Source organism: Phacochoerus africanus, chromosome 4, assembly GCF_016906955.1.
Source record: "Phacochoerus africanus isolate WHEZ1 chromosome 4, ROS_Pafr_v1, whole genome shotgun sequence".
Taxonomy (NCBI): Eukaryota; Metazoa; Chordata; class Mammalia; order Artiodactyla; family Suidae; genus Phacochoerus; species Phacochoerus africanus.
In genome coordinates this window covers 89,973,889-89,992,782 of record NC_062547.1, presented here as the reverse complement: position 1 = coordinate 89,992,782, position 18,894 = coordinate 89,973,889, and the positions used below count along the sequence as shown (strand labels likewise).

The 18,894-nt window shown below is 36.5% G+C and overlaps 1 protein-coding gene across 5 annotated transcripts in view; it reads left to right on the top strand.

The window, feature by feature from the left end:
• The window catches only part of SSBP2 (single stranded DNA binding protein 2), a 310,607-nt gene that overhangs the window by 269,631 nt on the left and 22,082 nt on the right, over positions 1-18,894 (top strand). For all 5 annotated transcript variants that reach the window (XM_047778217.1, XM_047778218.1, XM_047778214.1 and 2 more), the window contains 3 exons: positions 868-916; positions 14,528-14,563; positions 16,342-16,396. In XM_047778217.1, coding sequence (XP_047634173.1) covers positions 868-916; positions 14,528-14,563; positions 16,342-16,396 — 140 coding nt within the window. The remainder of the gene's footprint in view (positions 1-867; positions 917-14,527; positions 14,564-16,341; positions 16,397-18,894) is intronic.

Sequence of the window (18,894 nt, the reverse complement as noted above, 5' to 3'; positions counted from 1 at the left end):
AATGACCATAATTACAGAGGACCTGCTGACAGTAGTGTTCTTTTTATCAGACAGTATTTATTCAGGTCTACTTAATACTAAAAGCTTAAGGACAAGAGATTTTTTTTTTTCTTACTTAGGTATTCATTTTGTTTTAAAAATGTTATGTCCTTTTAGGCTATAAAATAGGAAACATCCTCCTCCACTCTAACATGAATATATTGACATACATTGGCATAGATTACCTCCTATCTTTCCCAAGATTTATTCCAGTCATTCTCTTGAAATAGTTATGAAAACAAGAAAAGATTCCCTTGTTTAATAGTAACTAAATCATCAGTAGCACTGAAAGATAAATTGATACATAGCTTTATAAAGTTACATAATATTCTATGCAATTTTTTGAAATTATTATTTAGATACCCTCTATATACATTTGTAGCTTAACAGCAATCATTTTATATATATTTTATTTTACAGATAATTTCATTTTCATTTTCAATGATACATGCAGCACGTAAATTGATGGCACAATATTATAGTTTCTATTTATTTGTTCAGTGATTTTTTTACTCCAAAAACAGGTTTTTATAAATATAAATATCTGTATGTATTTACTGCTATAGGTGATTACCACATTTAGTGGCTATGCAGTAAGTGAACTTAAATCTAGGCTTACTAAAAGCAGTTTGATTTGGAAATGAAGCTGTTTTGGAAAATGATAAAATTCTTAAACTTCAGAAATATAAAAGCTGTGAAAATAAATATAAAGAATAATTAGAACTGCATGGTAACTAAATTATAAATGTTAGTATTTTATGATATTTTTGCTTATAGTGAAACATTCAAAACGTCAGTTAAAATTTCATTTATCATACTGTCTTATAGGGGTCCAGCTGGTGGTAGACCTTGGCCAAATCCAACAAATGCCAATTCAGTGAGTATATTGTATTTTTTCATTTTCTTTGCACTTTGTAGCACTTAAAAACAGAATTCTCTTTCTTTTGAAAGCCCTACAGTTGGTTATATTAGTTTTTAAGTAATCATTCAAAATATATTTTCATGTTTTTAGAAAAAGTATGTATAAGTTGAAATTATGTCTTTTTTTTTCACTTCAAGTTCTACTGTAAACATGCACTCAGTGTAGATTAGCAGACCCTCAGAAAAATAAATCATAAAATCTATGATAATTTTTATAAAATGACTATAATAATCACCCAGTTGGCATATAATCACCAAATCAGAGGAATTATGATTACATTTGCTGTTCTAGTTACCCCTAGATTTACACATTTGCCTGGAACCAGTGGGCTAAATTGCTATTCTTACACTTGTAAGCATGTATTTGACATCCTGAGAATTTTCCTTACATGTTTTGTGGGTGTGATTTGACTACATAAATATTTTTTGTCTCTTGATAATGTCACAAATATAGGCATAAGTTAAAAATTAAGCTTTCAATTTTAAAATTAGCATGATTTTAACACGATGATCCTGGAGATTTTTTTTCCTTGACTTGAATCCTTGGGTTCTTTAATATGTGAGAGAGTTCTGTTCCATACATTTGTATAGTATGTGTGCTACACAGAGATGCCTGAGTCAAGGGAGTCAGTAGGAGACTGAAAGATAGCTGTTTTTAATTTGTGAAATCTGTGGGTTATCTGCCCAGAAGGGATGCTTTTGCTAATGTGTAGAGGTACCTTCACTGATGAGTAGTGGCCTTAATGCTAAATAAACATGAAACTGATCCAATGTTTAATGTTAATTTTAACTTCAAGAGAATTTAAAGTCAGGTATGGATGGTACAGAAAGCATCATCCTGCATCCATTGCTAATTCTAAAGCAGCAATCATTTTCTTCTCAATTAAGTAACTGTCAGAGAGGAAATATTTAATTTATACTGTCTGCCTGTCTCTTAGTTTCAATAGCTATGACACTTGCTAATTATATTTGGGGTGGAGAGAATGATGATGTTGCTTCCATTTGGGTTTTCAGCATACCGTTTAATTTCAACCAATCTTGTAAGACACTGTTTTGCATGATTATGTTGTAACATGACTGTCTATATCCACTAAATTTCCTTTGGTTTGCATATATGCTTTTTAATATTCACATTTCTATTTACTCCTTGCTATATACCTTTCCAATTTCAACATATCACTTTAAAATGACACCTTACTAGCAGCTCAATATGAGTAAAGATGCAGAAAAAGCATATTTCAATAACAAGGAAAACTCTGCCAATCTTTCTATTGCCAGGATCTGGAACTTCTATTATCTGCATGTCTAATGAAACTGAGTTAAAAAGCACGATGGATGGCCCATCTTAACTATTAAGCCCTCCTATCTAGAACCAAGAAGACCATCTACCCTTCCTGACCCCTGCAAGCAGCCAGAATACAGTTCACACCCACCACTGCCCACCCCTATAGTACCACATTTTGTACACTCATCTGGAGATGCTCTCTTCCAAAAGCCATCAAGGAAGGTGGGCAGGATTTGATATTGAGGATGGTGTGTTGTACCTAGTGGGCGTGTTATCCAAGTAAAGAGTATTATATAGTATTACATGAGGAGATAGTTATGCTTTCTGATGATTTTTAGTTTTAAGGTACCTAAAAAATTCTGGGATTTCATAGAGCCAAGCATCATGGATAGGAGAATATACTATATCAAGTCAGCAGCTCTGCATTATTTTAGACTCTGAGAAACAATGGGAATTAGGGTGTTGACTGTGCATATCAAACTACTATCCAACCACCACTTGGAAAGGGGTGTTTTGCCAGCACATGTGTAGGCACATGAACAAGTTGGAAGCAGTCCCTTCTGTTAATATATACCATAGATGGGTACACCCCCCTCAAAGAATGTCAACAGGGAAAAGTTGTGGATGGGCAAACACCTGTAGTTTTCTCTTTAGAAAGAGAAAAAAGTCATCACTTAAACACAGAAAAGGAAAAGCATTCCTCTGAGAATGATCGATAATAAGAAAAAAAAAAAACATAGACAACTGATGACTTTCCAGCAAAAAAAAAAAAAAAAAAATAAGGTTTACATGAAATAAAGCAGAAGTATTACAAAGGGATGTTTTCCCCTCTAAATACTCTTGATTATATTGTAGTGATAATTCATCTGTATTATTTTGAATTCCAAGTTCTTTGAATTTTTTTGTCCGTATTTAAAATTATAACCATTTTTTCATTTTCTCTCAATACAATTAAGCCTCTGGCTCCTCAGAGCAGCATGTTAAACTGGTTGGTTGTTTTGGTTTTGCTGTTTCCAAATATGTTTTATATCCTTTTTTCCTTTCAAATACTTTTGTTTCCAAAAATCAGACATTACCTTTCATAGCCACAGTATAAGGATCAGAGCAAGAAAATTAACGTTGATATAATGCTATTTTCTCATCGGCACACCTTATTTGGATTTCACCAGTTGTCCCAACAAAATCCTTTGTAACTAAAATCCTAGTTCACTTGCTGCATTCATGTCATATCTCTTTGTCTCCTTTAACCTAGAATAGTTCCTTCACTTTTGTTTTTCTTTATCTAGGACTTTTGTTGACTGCAAGCCAGTTGTTTCACAGAATGCCCCATAAGTTGGTCTTGTTGATGTTTCCTCATGATTCAATTCACGTTACATACATTTGGCAGGAATCCTCGCAAGTAATTTTGTATTTTGCTTAGTGCTTCATTTCAGGAAGCATATGATGATGATTTGTTCATTACTTGTGATGTTAACTTTGATCACTTAGTTATGGTGGTATGTGGTAGGTTTCTCCAGTGTAAAATTGCCTTTTTTCCCTTTGTAATTATCAACTTGTGGAGACATGCTTGGACATTAATTATCACAATGATCATACTTTAATCTGCTACTTTTGGTATCCATTGATGATTCTCTCCTGAATCATTTTTTCACTTTGTTGACTGACTGATGGCTATGTTCTGATTGTCTTTCCTTCTCCATTTATTAGTTGACTTTCTACTATAACCAAGAGTTTTTCTTTCTTCTCCATTCATTTATGTATATCCAGTATACTCATAGATTCTTACTTTCGTTTGTTTGTTTTTTGTCTTTTTGCCTTTTCTAGGGCCGCACCCGCTGCATATGGAGGTTCCCAGGCTAGGGGTTGAATCAGAGCTGTAGCTGCCAGCCTACACCAGAGATGCAGCAACTCAGGATCCGAGCCATGTCTGTGACCTACACTACAGCTCACGGCAACGCCAGATCCTTAACCCACTGAGCAAGGCTGGGGATCGAACCCACAACCTCATGGTTCCTAGTCAGATTCACTGAGCCATGGCAGGAACTCCAATTCTTACTTTTTGTTCAGTAGAGCTTTCTTTAGTACTAAAATAATTTCAGATTTGCCCAGTTGGAACCCCTTCAAGGTGGGTCATTTGTCCTTTTGACATGTCCCCATTATTCTTTGAGCATTTTGAAGCTCATATTTTCCCAGCTTTAGCCCTGGAAACAGCCATTTTTAAGGGTTCCTGGTTCCTTTTGGTAGAGAGTAGCATTTTAGAACCCATTGGAAGGATAAAGCTTCTAGCCCTCTCAACCAACAGAACTAGAAGATAGATATATGTGTATACACACATTCACATACGTATCTATCTTTCTGTATGTGTATGTAGTAAAACCATGACTGGACAGCTAATGTAAAAGAATGATGTTAGAACAATCTCTAATACCATACACAAAAATAAACTCAAAATGGATTAAAGACCTAAATGTAAGGCCAGATACTATAAAATTCTCAGAGGAAAACATAGGCAAAACACTCTCTGACATAAATTGCAGCCATATCTTTTTCATCCACCTCCTATAGAGTATGAAAATAGAAGCAACAATAAACAAACAGGACCTAATTAATGTTAAGAGCTTCTGCACTGCAAAGGAAATCATTTAATAAAAAACAAAAACAAAAAAAATAAAAAGTAAAGACAACCCACAGAAGGGAGGAAATCTTTGCAAATGACCAACTGACAAAGGATTAATCTCCAAAATATACAGACATCTCACACAGCTTTATATGAAAAAAACTAACAGTGCAATCAAAAAGAAAATGGCCAGAAGACCTAAATAGACATTTCTCCAAAGACAGACAGATGGCTAAAAAGGACATGAAAAGATGATCATCATCGCTAATTATTGGAGAAATGCAAATCAAAATTATAATGAGGTATTACCTCACACCAATCAGAATGGCCACCATCGAAAAGTCTACAAACAGTAAACACTGGAGAGAGTGTGGAGAAAGGAAACCCTCTGTTGGCGGGACTATAAATTGGTGTGACCGCTATAGAGAACAGTATAGAAGTTCCTTTGAAAAACTAAATATAGAACTACCATATGCTAAGCAATCCCACACCTGGGCATATATCCAGAGAAAACCATAATTAGAAAACATAGGTGTTCCCATCATGGCTTGACTAGTATCCATGAGGACTTGGGTCCCATCCCTGGCCTCACTCAGTGGGTTAAGGATCTGGCGTTGCTGTGAACTGCAGTGTAAGTCACAGATGTGGCTCAGATCCTGCATTGCTATGGCTGTGGTGTAGGCCAGCAGCTATAGCACTGATTTGACCTCAAGCCTGAGAACTTCCATATGCTGTGGGTACAGCCTTAAAAAAAAGACCCCCCCCCCAAAAAAAATCCAACTGCAGCAGGTTGACTGTGGAGTTATCGGTTTGATCACCAGTGTGGCACAGTATGTTAAAGGACCTGGCATTGCCTCAGCTGTGGCATAGGTCACAGCTGTGGCTTGGGTTCAGTCCCTGGGCGGGGAACTTAACATATGCTGTGAGTGCAGCCATTTGAAAAAAAAGAAAGAGTGGGGGGAAAAAAAAATACATGCACCCGAGTGTTCATTGCAGCACTATTATCGATAGCCAAGACGTGGAAGCAACCTAAATATCCATCCACAGAGGAATGGGTAAAGAAGATATGGTACATATATATAATGGGCTATTACTCAGCCATAAAAAAGAATGAAATAACGCCATTCTCAGAAACATGGACCTTCACTATCATACCAAGTAAAGTAAGCCAGACAAATATTATATGATATTGCTTATATGTGTAGTATTTAAATATATATATACAGATGAACTTATTTCCAAAATAGAGGCTCACAGATATGGAAAACATGTTTATCAGGGGGTAAAGGGCAGTTGGGGGAGGGATAAATGTGTGTGTAACTGTGCATTTGGGTTGAGCTGTAAGGCAAATTCTAATCATTAGTAGCAAACACTTTTATTGAAAATGTCTTAGTGAGCTTTGTCTGGAGACACTTTTGATTATAAGGTACAGATAACCCAACTAGGCTCATATTGAAAGAGACTATGACTGGATCATGTATCTGAAAAGTCCAGATAAAATTTGCTTTGGGACACATTTCATTCCAGTTGTTCAAATAATGTCATCAGGACCCCATCTGTATTCATTGCTTACCTCTGTTCCCCTCATCTGGCAAGAAGGCTGTGTGAAGCTCCAGATTTACATCCTCACGGCTCCCTGTGGAGCACAAAAGAGAACAGCTCTATCAGTTAAACACAGGTATTGGAAACCACTAACTGAACTGGATACTGTACTTAGCTTGGGTACATAGGCTCATTCATGAGCCAGTTATGACCAGGAGTATAGTTGCTTTATCAGCCAGGTTAGGTTATACACCCACTCCCTGAGCCTCATTCAAGGCACAAAGGACAATAAGGGAGGCCAAAGAAAATTCAAGGAATTGTTAGCAGAAGAAAGAATAGGCAGAAACAACAAATATTCAGTATAGCATTATACTCATCAACTCACTAGCTTGACAGGAAAAAGAGGAAACTCCGTTAAGGAAAAATGAGGGGCTACCACAATGGTTATGCCTAGGTGAAATACAAACATCTTTCTTCAAACAGCCTCTGAAATGTATCATTAGATGATCATTTTTTAAAAAAAAAGAACTCTAAAAATATAATAGGATATTTCCAACTTACACTGACACAGATAATATTCCCCTCCCGGATTTGTAAACTGAATTCAGTGCTTATAGGGTAGTTTTAAACTTCATAGTGAAGAAAGCTACGTAGCTAGTCATTTTTTTTTTTTAATGAAGCCCAAAAAAAACCTCTAATCATTCTGCTCTTCTCTCTACATGGATCCAGTCGTGGATATTAGAGTATTTCAGAATATGTGGATTCTTGTCACAGCTCTTGAATTATCTGTCTAGCTTAACCAGACAATACATATGGCCCTTAATTTTATCATCTGTCAAATAAGAGTGTTATAGTTCTATGATTCTGATCATCTAGTTGTTTGATCTTGCTTATCTTCTACATCTGCATTTTCATCTTTCATATTAATATATATTTTGTAAAGCATATGGGGGAAGGGCGGAGATTAATACCATTGAGAAGAATCTGTTCACTGGAGGTGGAGAAAAGCCTAAACAAAATAAAGAGAAGGGGAAATTGTGTGAGACAAAATTATTACTCAGTGGCTGGTAGTGTAGACTGGGAGGCAGCAAAGCAAGAAAAAGAAATATGGAAACACAATGTCTTCAGGGCTTTGAATACTGAGAAATTTTAAATTTTCTCATCTATGTGGAAGAGAGCTATGTTTTAGGAAGATAGCATATAAAATGGATACATAGGGCAACACTATTAGGAGAGTATAGTAACAGGCCTTATAAAACATTATCAGAGCCTGAGATAGCTTGATGGAGAAAGGGTGGCAGAGGTAAATTTCACACACATAGTCAAAAATACCCAGTGATGGAGTTCCTGTCGTGACTCAGTGGTTAACGAATCCAACTAGGAACCGTGAGGTTGCGGGTTCGATCCCTGGCCTTGCTCAGTGGGTTAAGGATCCAGCATTGCCATGAGCTATGGTGTAGGTTGCAGACACGGCTCAGATCCCGCATTGCTGTGGCTCTGGTGTAGGCCGGAGGCTGAAGCTCCGATTAGACCCCTAGCCTGGGAACCTCCATATGCCATGGGAAGCAGCCCTAGAAAAAGCGAAAAGACAAAACAAACAAACAAACAAGCCCAGTGACTTGTGGATTTGAGGATAAATAGAGTGAAAAAGTTGGAGGTGATTTCAAGTCTTTGAACCCAGTTATCAGAGAGAATGGGAATAACACAAACTGAGGTAGGGACATAGGAAAATAATCAGGTTTACAGGGTAGACAGTGAGCTTTGTTTTTGGAAGGTTGAATTTCAGGAATTTATAGAACACCACTTTTGATTCTTCCACAGTACCCAGTCTGTATTTCCATAATATCTATAAACTTCAACCTCTGCCAAGTCCTCACTGATGCTTGACTAGCAATTTTGTTCCTCTTGCTTAGTCACATGACTTTCCTGCACTCCTTATCCTGGCCCGCTCTCTATCAGCTAAAATTGTCTCATATTTTATAGAGGAAAAAAAAGACATTAGACTCAAATTTCTTCAAATCCTACCCTTTACCTCCAATATTATCAGATTTTTATTCATTTTTCCCCTTGTCCCAGAAATATTCTTTATTTTCAAAGATACCCTTTAATTTATTCTCTTTCTTTATTCTACCACTTGTTGCTTCTTTGCATATGTTGCTCATTCATTTTTCTAAAGACATCTTCAGTCTGTCTCTTTCCTTTGGCTGGAACTTTCCCCAAAACTATGCCAATGAACAAAATCCTAAGACATTATTTTGGTTTTTTTTTTTTTTATGGCCAAGTAGTGTTCCATTGTGTATATATATACTACAACTTCCTATTTGCAGCAACATGGATGGAACTAGAAACTCTCATCCTGAGTGAAGTAAGTCAGAAAGAGAAAAACAAATACCAAGTGATGTCACTTATATCTGGAATCTAATATACGGAACAAAGGAACCTTTCCAAAGAAAAGAAAATCATGGACTTGGAGAATAGACTTGTGGTTGCCAAGGGGGAAGGGGAGGGAGTGGGAAGGACTGAGAGCTTGGGGTAAATAAATGCAGAATGTAGCCTTCGGGATGGATTAGCAATGGGATCCTGCTGTGTAGCACTGGGAACTCTGTTTAGTCACTTATGATGGAACACTTAATGTGAGAAAAAAGAATGTATACATGTATGTGTAACTGGGTCACCACACTGTACAGTAGAAAAAATATATATATAAATACATGATTAAAAAAAAAAATCCTAAGACAACCATAATGCCCCCTGTCTTCCAATCCCTATAGAGGTGAGAGAGGGTAACTGATAGAATAATTCTCTCAACACTTCCTCAGTTTCAGACCATCATGTGTCTCACACATTGACTCCCTCACCACCATTCTACTGGACAATGAATTCTTTGATCTTATCCTTATTACTATGTGGTAGTGCAATGCCTGAAACATAGCAGGTGATAAATGAAGATGGGTTGAACTGACTTCTCTACCATTTCAAGTCCCACAAAAACTACTATTCTAAAGATTAGTGATGACCTACTTACCAATCCAACATAATGGCTTATTTTCTGTCCTTATCATACCTGACCTCTGAAATATTTGACACTTTATTTTTTTTGTTTGTTTTTTGGAGCTTTTTTTTTTTTTTAACCATTCACATGGCATTTGGAAGTTCCAAGGCCAGAAATCAAACCCATGCCATAGCAGTGACCCGAGCCACTGCCATGACAACCTCAGATCCTTAGCCCACTGGGCCACAAGGGAACTCCTTGGTTTTGTTCTCAATGTCTGTTAATTTATTTTCATTTTAATAATGTTTCTTTATTCATTTTTATATTTTTACCAGCATATTCCTTTTGATTATTTATTCTTAGGTATGTCACGGAAAGGTTGAAAGACTTAAGCCAACAAGATTCAAAAATAAGCCCTATTTAGGAATTTCCTAGCAAAGCTGCCCCCATTCCTTGCTTCAAAGTCTAACTTAGTTGACTTTTTACATTTCCTCGTGGTTTTCCTTCTATCACATTATCCGCTTTTTTTTTTTTTTTTCGCTTTTTGGGGCTGCACCTGCAGCATATACAAGTTAGGGGTCGAATCAGAGCTACTACAGCTGCCAGCATATACCACAGCCACAGCAACACCAGATCCGAGCTGCATCTGTGACCTACACCACACCTCATGGCAACGCCAGATCCTTAACCCCCTGAGTGAGGCCAGGGATCAAACCCACACCCTCATGGATACTAGTCGGGTTCCTTTCCACTGAGCCACAAAGGGAACTCCACATCGACCTTTTTTTAAACAGTAATGTTCTTTATAATCTTGGGGGTTTTTTTGTTTTTTTTTTTTTACCAATTTCAACTATCATTAAATGTAATCAAATCCTAGAATAAGTATTGTGCCCAGCATTAAATGGAAATTTATTCAACTGAAGCTTTATCTCTAGTCCTGATCTCTACTGAGTTCTGGATATCTGTTTCTAAATATCCATTGATCAGTTCCCACTGTCTACTAATACCTTCAAGTTCAACATGTCAGACATTCCCCAAACTTGTCCCCTCCCTCCTAAATTCCCTCTATATAAATTAATAGCACCATCATCTACCTAGTCACCAAGTTGGAAACATAGGAATTGCCTTAACTTCTTCCTTCCCTTGTCCACCCCACCACCTTGCTTGTGGGTCACCAAGCCCCAGAGAGTACATTTGCAAATTCTCCTACTCCCACTTATCTTAATCAGCACTGCCTAGAATACTTTTTATTATCTCTTGCCTCAACTTTTTGCATTGGTCTCAACTTGTATTCACGTTCCAGAATGCCTCTAGAGTTATCTGACTAAAATAAATTTGAGCATGTCTCAAACCTGTGACTCTCTGTTTCCCAAAGCCTAACTTCAGTCTGACCAAATAGCCTCATCTTTTACCACAGTCCCCTCTAAGTCCCACACTGTAGCAGCTGTGTAAAATTACCTACCATTTCCTTAATAAACTATGTACTTTCACATTTCTTTTTTAAATGATATTCCTTCTCCTTGTCTTTCTAATGGACCCCTACTCACTGTAAGTCCTAGCTACCCAGCTCAAATATACCTTCTATACTCACATAGAATTTCTACCTACATTGTTATGTTTTGTTGCTCAGACTAGGGTGGCTCTAGTTAACTCCTGTTATAACTTATGGGAGCACAAGTCCCATAAAGTGCTAGGGGTAAGAGCCCAAATACTCCTTTTCTATTAGCAAGGGCATCAAGACTATGAAGGAGAAACAGTTAATATAAGCCAAAATTAAAGAGTTTGACATGGCAGAAATGGAAAGAAATTTAACAACTAGATGAGTTAACAAACTTTTTAAAGTAATTTTAAATGTGTATATTTAATGGTATCTGAAGGAGCCATGGAGAGAGAGAAATTAAAAGGACAAAAGGAATAAGGACTAAGAATTGGATGGTCAGGAGGGGCTAGCTTTGGTAAGAGTGTTTTCTTTATCCTGTCTTAACTGGATGAAAATTTAAATTTGTAAATAATGGAGTGTTGAGTTGAAGATGAAGGCATAGCAAGAATTTGATGGCCTTATTTTATGACAGAAGGGCAAAGTACTATCTCAGGATGGCATAGCCACCAATGAGGGCCAGCTTACAAACGTCAATTGTTAAAAATTTGAGAGCTGATTGTTCAATTGTCGGTAGCTTAAAATCTGCCTTGTAGAAATATTTATACTACATAAATTGGCAATTGCTATAGACTGGGCGATCCCCCCACTCAGTGTACTGGCACACCTCTAGAATGCTTTGGGGCTTCCATGAAGGCTAGAACAAAATGCTTCCAGGGGAACTAGATTGAAGTTGGGTAACATGATTACATTTTGGACCTTGTCAATCCTGTTTTGTGTTTCTTGTCAAGAAATCTCAGAGTTCCGGAGTTCCCGTCGTGGCGCAGTGGTTAACGAATCCGACTAGGAACCATGAGGTTGCGGGTTCGGTCCCTGCCCTTGCTCAGTGGGTTAACGATCCGGCGTTGCTGTGAGCTGTGGTGTAGGTTGCAGACGCGGCTCGGATCCCGCGTTGCTGTGGCTCTGGCGTAGGCCAGTGGCTACAGCTCCGATTCAACCCCTAGCCTGGGAACCTCTATATGCCACAGGAGCGGCCCAAGAAATAGCAACAACAGCAATAACGACTACAACAACAACAACAACAACAAAAGAAATCTCAGAGTTCCCATTGTGGAGCAGCAGAAACGAATCCAACTAGGAACCATGAGGTTGCAGGTTCGATCCCTGGCCTCGCTCAGTGGGTTAAGGATCCAGTGTTGCCGTGAGCTGTGGTGTAGGTCACAGACGCAGCTTGGATCCTTCATTATTGTGGCTGTGATGTAGGCCGGCGGCTACCTCTGATTGGACTCCTAACCTGGGAATTTCCATATGTTGCACAATACGGCGCCTGCGGCCCTTAAAAATAAAAAAGAAAGAAAATGAAAGTAGAAATCTCTACCATAGAACAGAAAAGTTGACTAGAGAGTGATCAAAGAGATAGAAATTAACAAAGTAGATTTTAGGATAATGTATTTAAGATACCTGCAAGAAAAGCAAAATGCTAATGGTGGCATTGGGGAAGGCAATTCAATAGGAAACTAATAGGGAAATAATGGACTTAGTAAACATGGAGGAATTGTGATGGGACAAGATTCTAGTTGAAATAAAGAATAATATTTGTGAGTGTCATGAGCAACAAGACAGACATCAGTCAAGTAAAGTTGTTTAGATTTCTGTGTGAAAATGTCAAGGATATAGTCACATTCATAAATGGAAAAGCAGGGTATGTTGTATAGGAAAGACAGTGAAGCATAAATTCCAAAGAGTGGCTAGATCCTATCTTGAAGTTGCTTAAGAATGGCAGTAGGCAAAAGAGACAGAAGAACACGAGCCAGGTGCTAACATTACAAGGAGATGAAAGTTGGAGCCAGAAGCTAAGTGGGTGATTTGAAGAGAGGGCAGGTATACAAGTTTAAAATAATAAGTAATATGTAGAGGGTGTATGGCAGATCATGAACTGCAGGGCACCCAAGAGAGCAAAACTGTATTCATTCACCAAGTCAAATAAATGTTTACTGCCACAGGGATCCCGATATTCATAGAAGTGATGCCACCACTAATGATACTGAACGCTCTGGGAATGGCCATCTGCAGTGCTGCATTACCCAGAGTCACAGAGCAGAGGTTCAGATACATGGGGTCTCTGCTTAAGGCAAAGCAAGGACACCCGACAATGAGAGTTTTCAAATAACTTAATAATCAAATCAAAGGCAAATCATAGCTGTTGTACTTCCCACTGCTTATTTTGAGTTCATACTATTTTTATGTTTAACTATGTGGAAGGTATTGGGGTGGAGGGAGAATTTAGGTATAAGCGTTATAATCTCTTCACTACTCTTAAGGTCTCATTTTGGCCCTGGCTGTTTTACTTTAAGAAGACAGTTGATTTATTGGCTTTTGGCAGAATAAGGCAAAAATATCTCTTCTGGATGTGCAAAAGATGAAGGACATAAGATAGTAAGCTTGTGTGAAAAAGAATACTTGGGTTTCACTTCTCTATTAATAGCCACACTTGAGTTATTTTTAAATATGTTTTCCAGTTTTCATTTCTTAAATTATCATAGCAATGTCTTATTAATTCCTTCTCACCTCTAGAAAGGAACTTGGTTAAGAGCTTGATTTGCAGAGAAAGAGTGAATATGTTACTCATATCTAATCCCCACAAATTAGCCGTCTTTGGAGACTTATAGTAACAAAATCCTTTGCATTTATTATATCGTTTCCTAGAAGCTAATTAGAAAGGAAAAGGGGAAAGGAAGAAGTCTATATATCAAGTATTGACCCATACTGCATGAATATAGTAGCCTGAAACTTGTCATTTAAAAAAAAATAATGTATCCCAGTATGAACATAAATTAAGAATTGCGTCTGTAAAGGCTACTAATTTGAAAACTTCTGGTTTCTGGTTTTTTGCTGCAAAATATATATCTTTCTAATTACAGAATAAGTGTCATTAATATCAAGCAGTGAATACAACTGCCCTGAAAGCAGTGTAACTTGAAGCTATAATTCTGTCTAAATTCCTCTTGACTACAGTCCACTCTTTTTCATAAATTCAAGATAATACTGCATTTTATTCATTTTCTAGCACTTAGATATAAATGCCATTCTTTTTAAATTTATTTTTCATTACTCAATGAATTTGTTACATTTATAGTTGTACAGTGATCATCACAATCCAATTTTATAAGATTTCCAACCCACAACCCCAGCACATCTCCTCACCCCCCGAACTGTCTCCTTTGGAAGCCCTAAGTTTTTCAAATCTGTGAGTCAGTATCTGTTCTGAAAAGAAGTTCATTGTGTCCTTTTTTCAGATTCCACGTGTCAGTGAAAACATTTGATGTTGGTGTTTCATTGTCTGACTGACTTCACTTAGCATGATAATTTCCAGGTCCATCCATGTTGCTAAAAATAAATGCCTTTATTCTTTACTATCTTTTGTGGTACACTTTAAAACTTGATAAAAGTTAGAAAATAGATTCATTTTAGGTCAGTCTCCATATTGCCACATGAATCAATATATATATATTTTTTGTCCTGTTCATGTTCCAGATACCATACTCCTCAGCATCTCCTGGGAACTATGTAGTAAGTACATATGGGTTTGTTTGCTCATAAGAATTGATGTTACATTTTATTTGGGCAATGAAACAGTTGTCCAGATGTTAAGAAGAGCCCCTGTGTGTTGGCTAAGAAGTGAACATCTGATTTGTATTGAGTTGTTTCATCTGCCAACCTCAGTACATATGCTGATATTCATTAGTGAAACAGTTATCAATCTGGCCAGAATTGCCCTGAGTACTGTGTTTTACTTCAGCATATGTTTCTGTAAACCAGTACAATACACTCTGCCCAATCACGGAGAAAGCCATCCCCAGTTACACAATATGATATGCTTGGATTTGCAGTTCTCCAGAATAATCTGCATCCCTCCCCATCCCATTCACCATACACAAAGTCTAAGCGACATTAAACTTTCTCCTAATCACAAGAATAATCAGATAGCAGAAGAATGACTAGTAATTTGGGGGGATTTTTTAGTTTTCAGTCTAAGAAATCAAGAGGACTTACCACCTTTTAGTGCATGTTAAAATCTTCCAATTATTCACATTAGTCAACTTAGCAAGGTTTTACCTGACCTGATGAACTTACAAATGACCTTTTAACCATCATAATAACGCTATAATCCTTGCTGCATCTCAAGGCCATAAGATATTTTGTTAGAATATTTCTGGGGAAATGCCTGACAGAGAAGCAAGGATAAAATGGGAAGAGGAAAAATATTTTCTAAAGAACTTTTCAGAGGTGGTTAGCTAACCAGGGCAGGAGAAAAGGCATACTTAGGAAGAAGATCAATGAGCATTTTACCCTCCATGGAAATAATGTTTTAAGAACATAGTGAAAGCACATGCTGTTCTGGACCTGTGATCTTAGTGCTCAGTGTTCCCTGAAGCTACAAAAACTAAAAAAAAGCCTTTTTTCTCATTCTCTGTGAAACAGAAATGAAAGTTACAAAGTTTGGGTAACACCTATTTTTCCTTAAAGTCAATTAAGAATACGCTTGATATCTAGTTCTATGAAACTATTAACTAACTTATGTAAAGTAAATTTAAGCTGTTTAATAAATAGCAATACCTGTATTATTTGAAATAATTAGTGGGGTATGTCTGTACACTCACAATGAAGCAAACATTTAGCCACTTAATAAGCTGATTATTGTACATTTGAAAATTCTGAAACCCACTGCCTGAATTAGCCAGTTTGATTGTGAACTTAAGAATCACCTAATACCCATTTCAGATTGATTGTGTGGCTACAGCCTTGGGAACCTTCCGCATCTGTCAGCATTACCTCTCATTTCTTATTGATGTGATAGCTGAAGGTACAAGGCCCACAAGTGTTGCAGCTGATACTGGTAGAAATAGCATCAATGTATTTTTAAACATATGAATATCTTTTGGTTTTCAGTTGTCCATAAAAACCCATGAGACAAAATACAAGAAAATTACAGCAAACTAAATGACCAATGCACATGCATTATTTCTATTTTATGGATTTGTCAAGGCCCTATTAAATGGTTTTTTCCTTCAACTCATTATACCTGATGTGATTAAGTTATGAATAATAAATCAGTATTACAGGCTCATTGTTTTTGGAAACTTGTCAAGACAGTCTCAACATATTTAAGCTAAATTATATTTTGCATAACATTGAGATGAGCATGCATTCAAAGAAAATAAATTATGGAGAAAATATGTTTCCTCTGCTATTTTCAAATTGGATTATTATAAAGTCTAACTTCTGTTTTTCCTTATATTGCTTAATGAAATGCCTTACTTTTACTGAACTTTTGTATAATTATTTAGGGTCCTCCAGGAGGTGGAGGGCCACCAGGAACACCCATCATGCCTAGTCCAGCAGGTATTGTAATCGAACTAGCCACGTGGGCATTTGATTCTTAGACTAAAAAATCACAAAATACAGAAATTGTTATGAAAGTTAGTAGTATTCATTACCTCATTGATGGTTTCACAAGTCAAGTAGAGATAATCAGTAGGAAGAAATAGTGTTCTTAAATAACTATTGTCCAGTTACTGTAAGCATTTAGAAAATTCCTGTTGTATAGGTAACAGATTTAATCAGAATGAAAACGGTATTGATTTTTATGGATTGCCCGATAATTTATCTGTCTGAAAGTTTGCTTGAGATTGTGGAAAAGATCCAAATCTCACAACTTAAGAAAAACTCTGACTTAGTAACACATGACACACATAGATCTATTAGGTTTAATAGAGTAAGTAAGACCCACCATACCTAGCATCTAAGATAGATGTGGGTGTGCTTAGAATATCATTTACCCTACATGTCTGTAGATATTGGTTAGCTAATGAATCCACTATGTTGTGGGGGAAGTTTTTTAATCTTTCAAACTAAAACACTTCAATATTCCTGGAATCTTTTAAATCTCTCCTTTCTCTGAGACTCTAATACAAACTATTAAAAGTGTTAAGTCTTGAGGACTCTAATAGTAGCACAGCAACTTGTAGCAAGAGCTGTGAAAAGTTCATTACCACTTGACTCTGTAATCCCACAATCCAAGAATCATGTAGAATTATGCTCATTTGTTATAGCCAAGAGTAAAATAATAGACTCAACCTTCATGCCTAATCCAATTTTAGTGAAATTTTTAACCTATTTTTATGGACTATAATATAGCCATTAAAGTTATTATCAAAGAATTGTTCATGACACAGAAAAATGATTTAATACAGTATGATCACAATGTTATTTTAAAACATTTAACACTGAATTCTAAAAAATAGGTAACAAAGAAGTAGACTGTCAGTTTTAACTTCTGGGTTATGATAGATGGAAACTTTTTATAGTTATAAAACTTCTTTATTATGTTGTACTGTTAAATTCCTATGTTCTTAAATGGTTTGTAGAAATCTAAGATATACAAAAGTTTGAAATTAAATAATCATGCAAATAAATATTTTTAAGCTTTGAAACTTCAGTATAGAAAAAGCATAAATTTGATGATTCAGAACTTTACCTTGCTTTACTAACTCTTTGGTGTATATTACAAGTTGTCGTGCATCTCTGTTCTCAGAGCATGTTCACTGAAGTGAAACAGACTTCATTGAAGATAGAATTCTATGAATTGAACATCTTGCCCATATTTGCATTATTGTATGGTGAAGTTAAGGTTTAATTTATGAAGGCAGCATGGGATTAATACTTCACTACAGTACTAAAAAAATTTTGGATTAACTTAAACTGTGCAGGTAATAAGTAATCTGATCACCTCTTCCTTTCAAGCTAGAAATTGCCACCAGTTTATCTTACTAGCTTTTCTGCATACTCTATGTACTCACCCTTTATCACAGTTAGTCCTCTAATACGAAGCCCATATCCCCCCAAAAATAGGTGCCCAAATATCTATTTTGTAAAGTTTTTCTGTATGTGTATATATATATGTATCAGACATAGTCTAGAAAATACCAAGCTTAGTCCCTCAAATTTTTTTCATTTTCAGACAAAATTGTATTTGAACCATACATTTCTCTTTCTGCATATTTTCAAATATACTCTTCATTTTCCTTTCAAATTAATTACTAAAATTACTAAGTAAAATTAGTAAAGCTAACAAAAGGTGAAAAACCATTCGAAGGTTTCCTATGTTTAAAAAACAATCCAGGCTTTTCTGAAGAACAAGTTTTTATGGGATAGAGTTTATTCCATTAATTGAATCTAAGATAGCAGGTATTTATTGTCCATAGTATTCAACATGAGTAAGACACAGGCCCTTTCCTCCTGTCAAGGAATTTATAATCTAGTTTCAAGCAGGAAGGAAAAATAAGACAAAATACTAACTATAATGCAAAGCAGAATTCAGTGGTGGGGGAGCACACTTTCACGTATTAGGGGAAAAAACCTTCAAGGAAGAGCTAGCATTGGCCATGGGCCTTGAATATTGAGAGTATAGTTTCAGTAAAGGGTGAATGGGGTAGAGAACATGCTTGGAGGAAGAAAGAAATATGCAGATGGAAAAGGTTGATTATATGCAGGAATGTATGACAGGAGAGATACAGAAGGATATAAAAATAGTTAAGGCCTCAAAAATGAGAAAGGAGCTTAAACAGATATAGGTCATCCAGAGGTGAACATTTCAACTTTCTCAATAGTATAATCTATTACTCTAGAAGTAAAAAATTATGTTCGGGTTATGGATCACTATTTAAAAACACAGGATAAATGGCATTTAACTGGAGTTCCTGTCATGGCTCAGCAGTAACGAACCTGACTAGTATCCATGAGGACATGGGTTCAATCCCTGGCCCCACTCAGAGGGTTAAGGGTTCAGTGTTGCCTTGAGCTGTGGTGTAGGTCGCAGACAGGGCTTGGATCCTGCATTG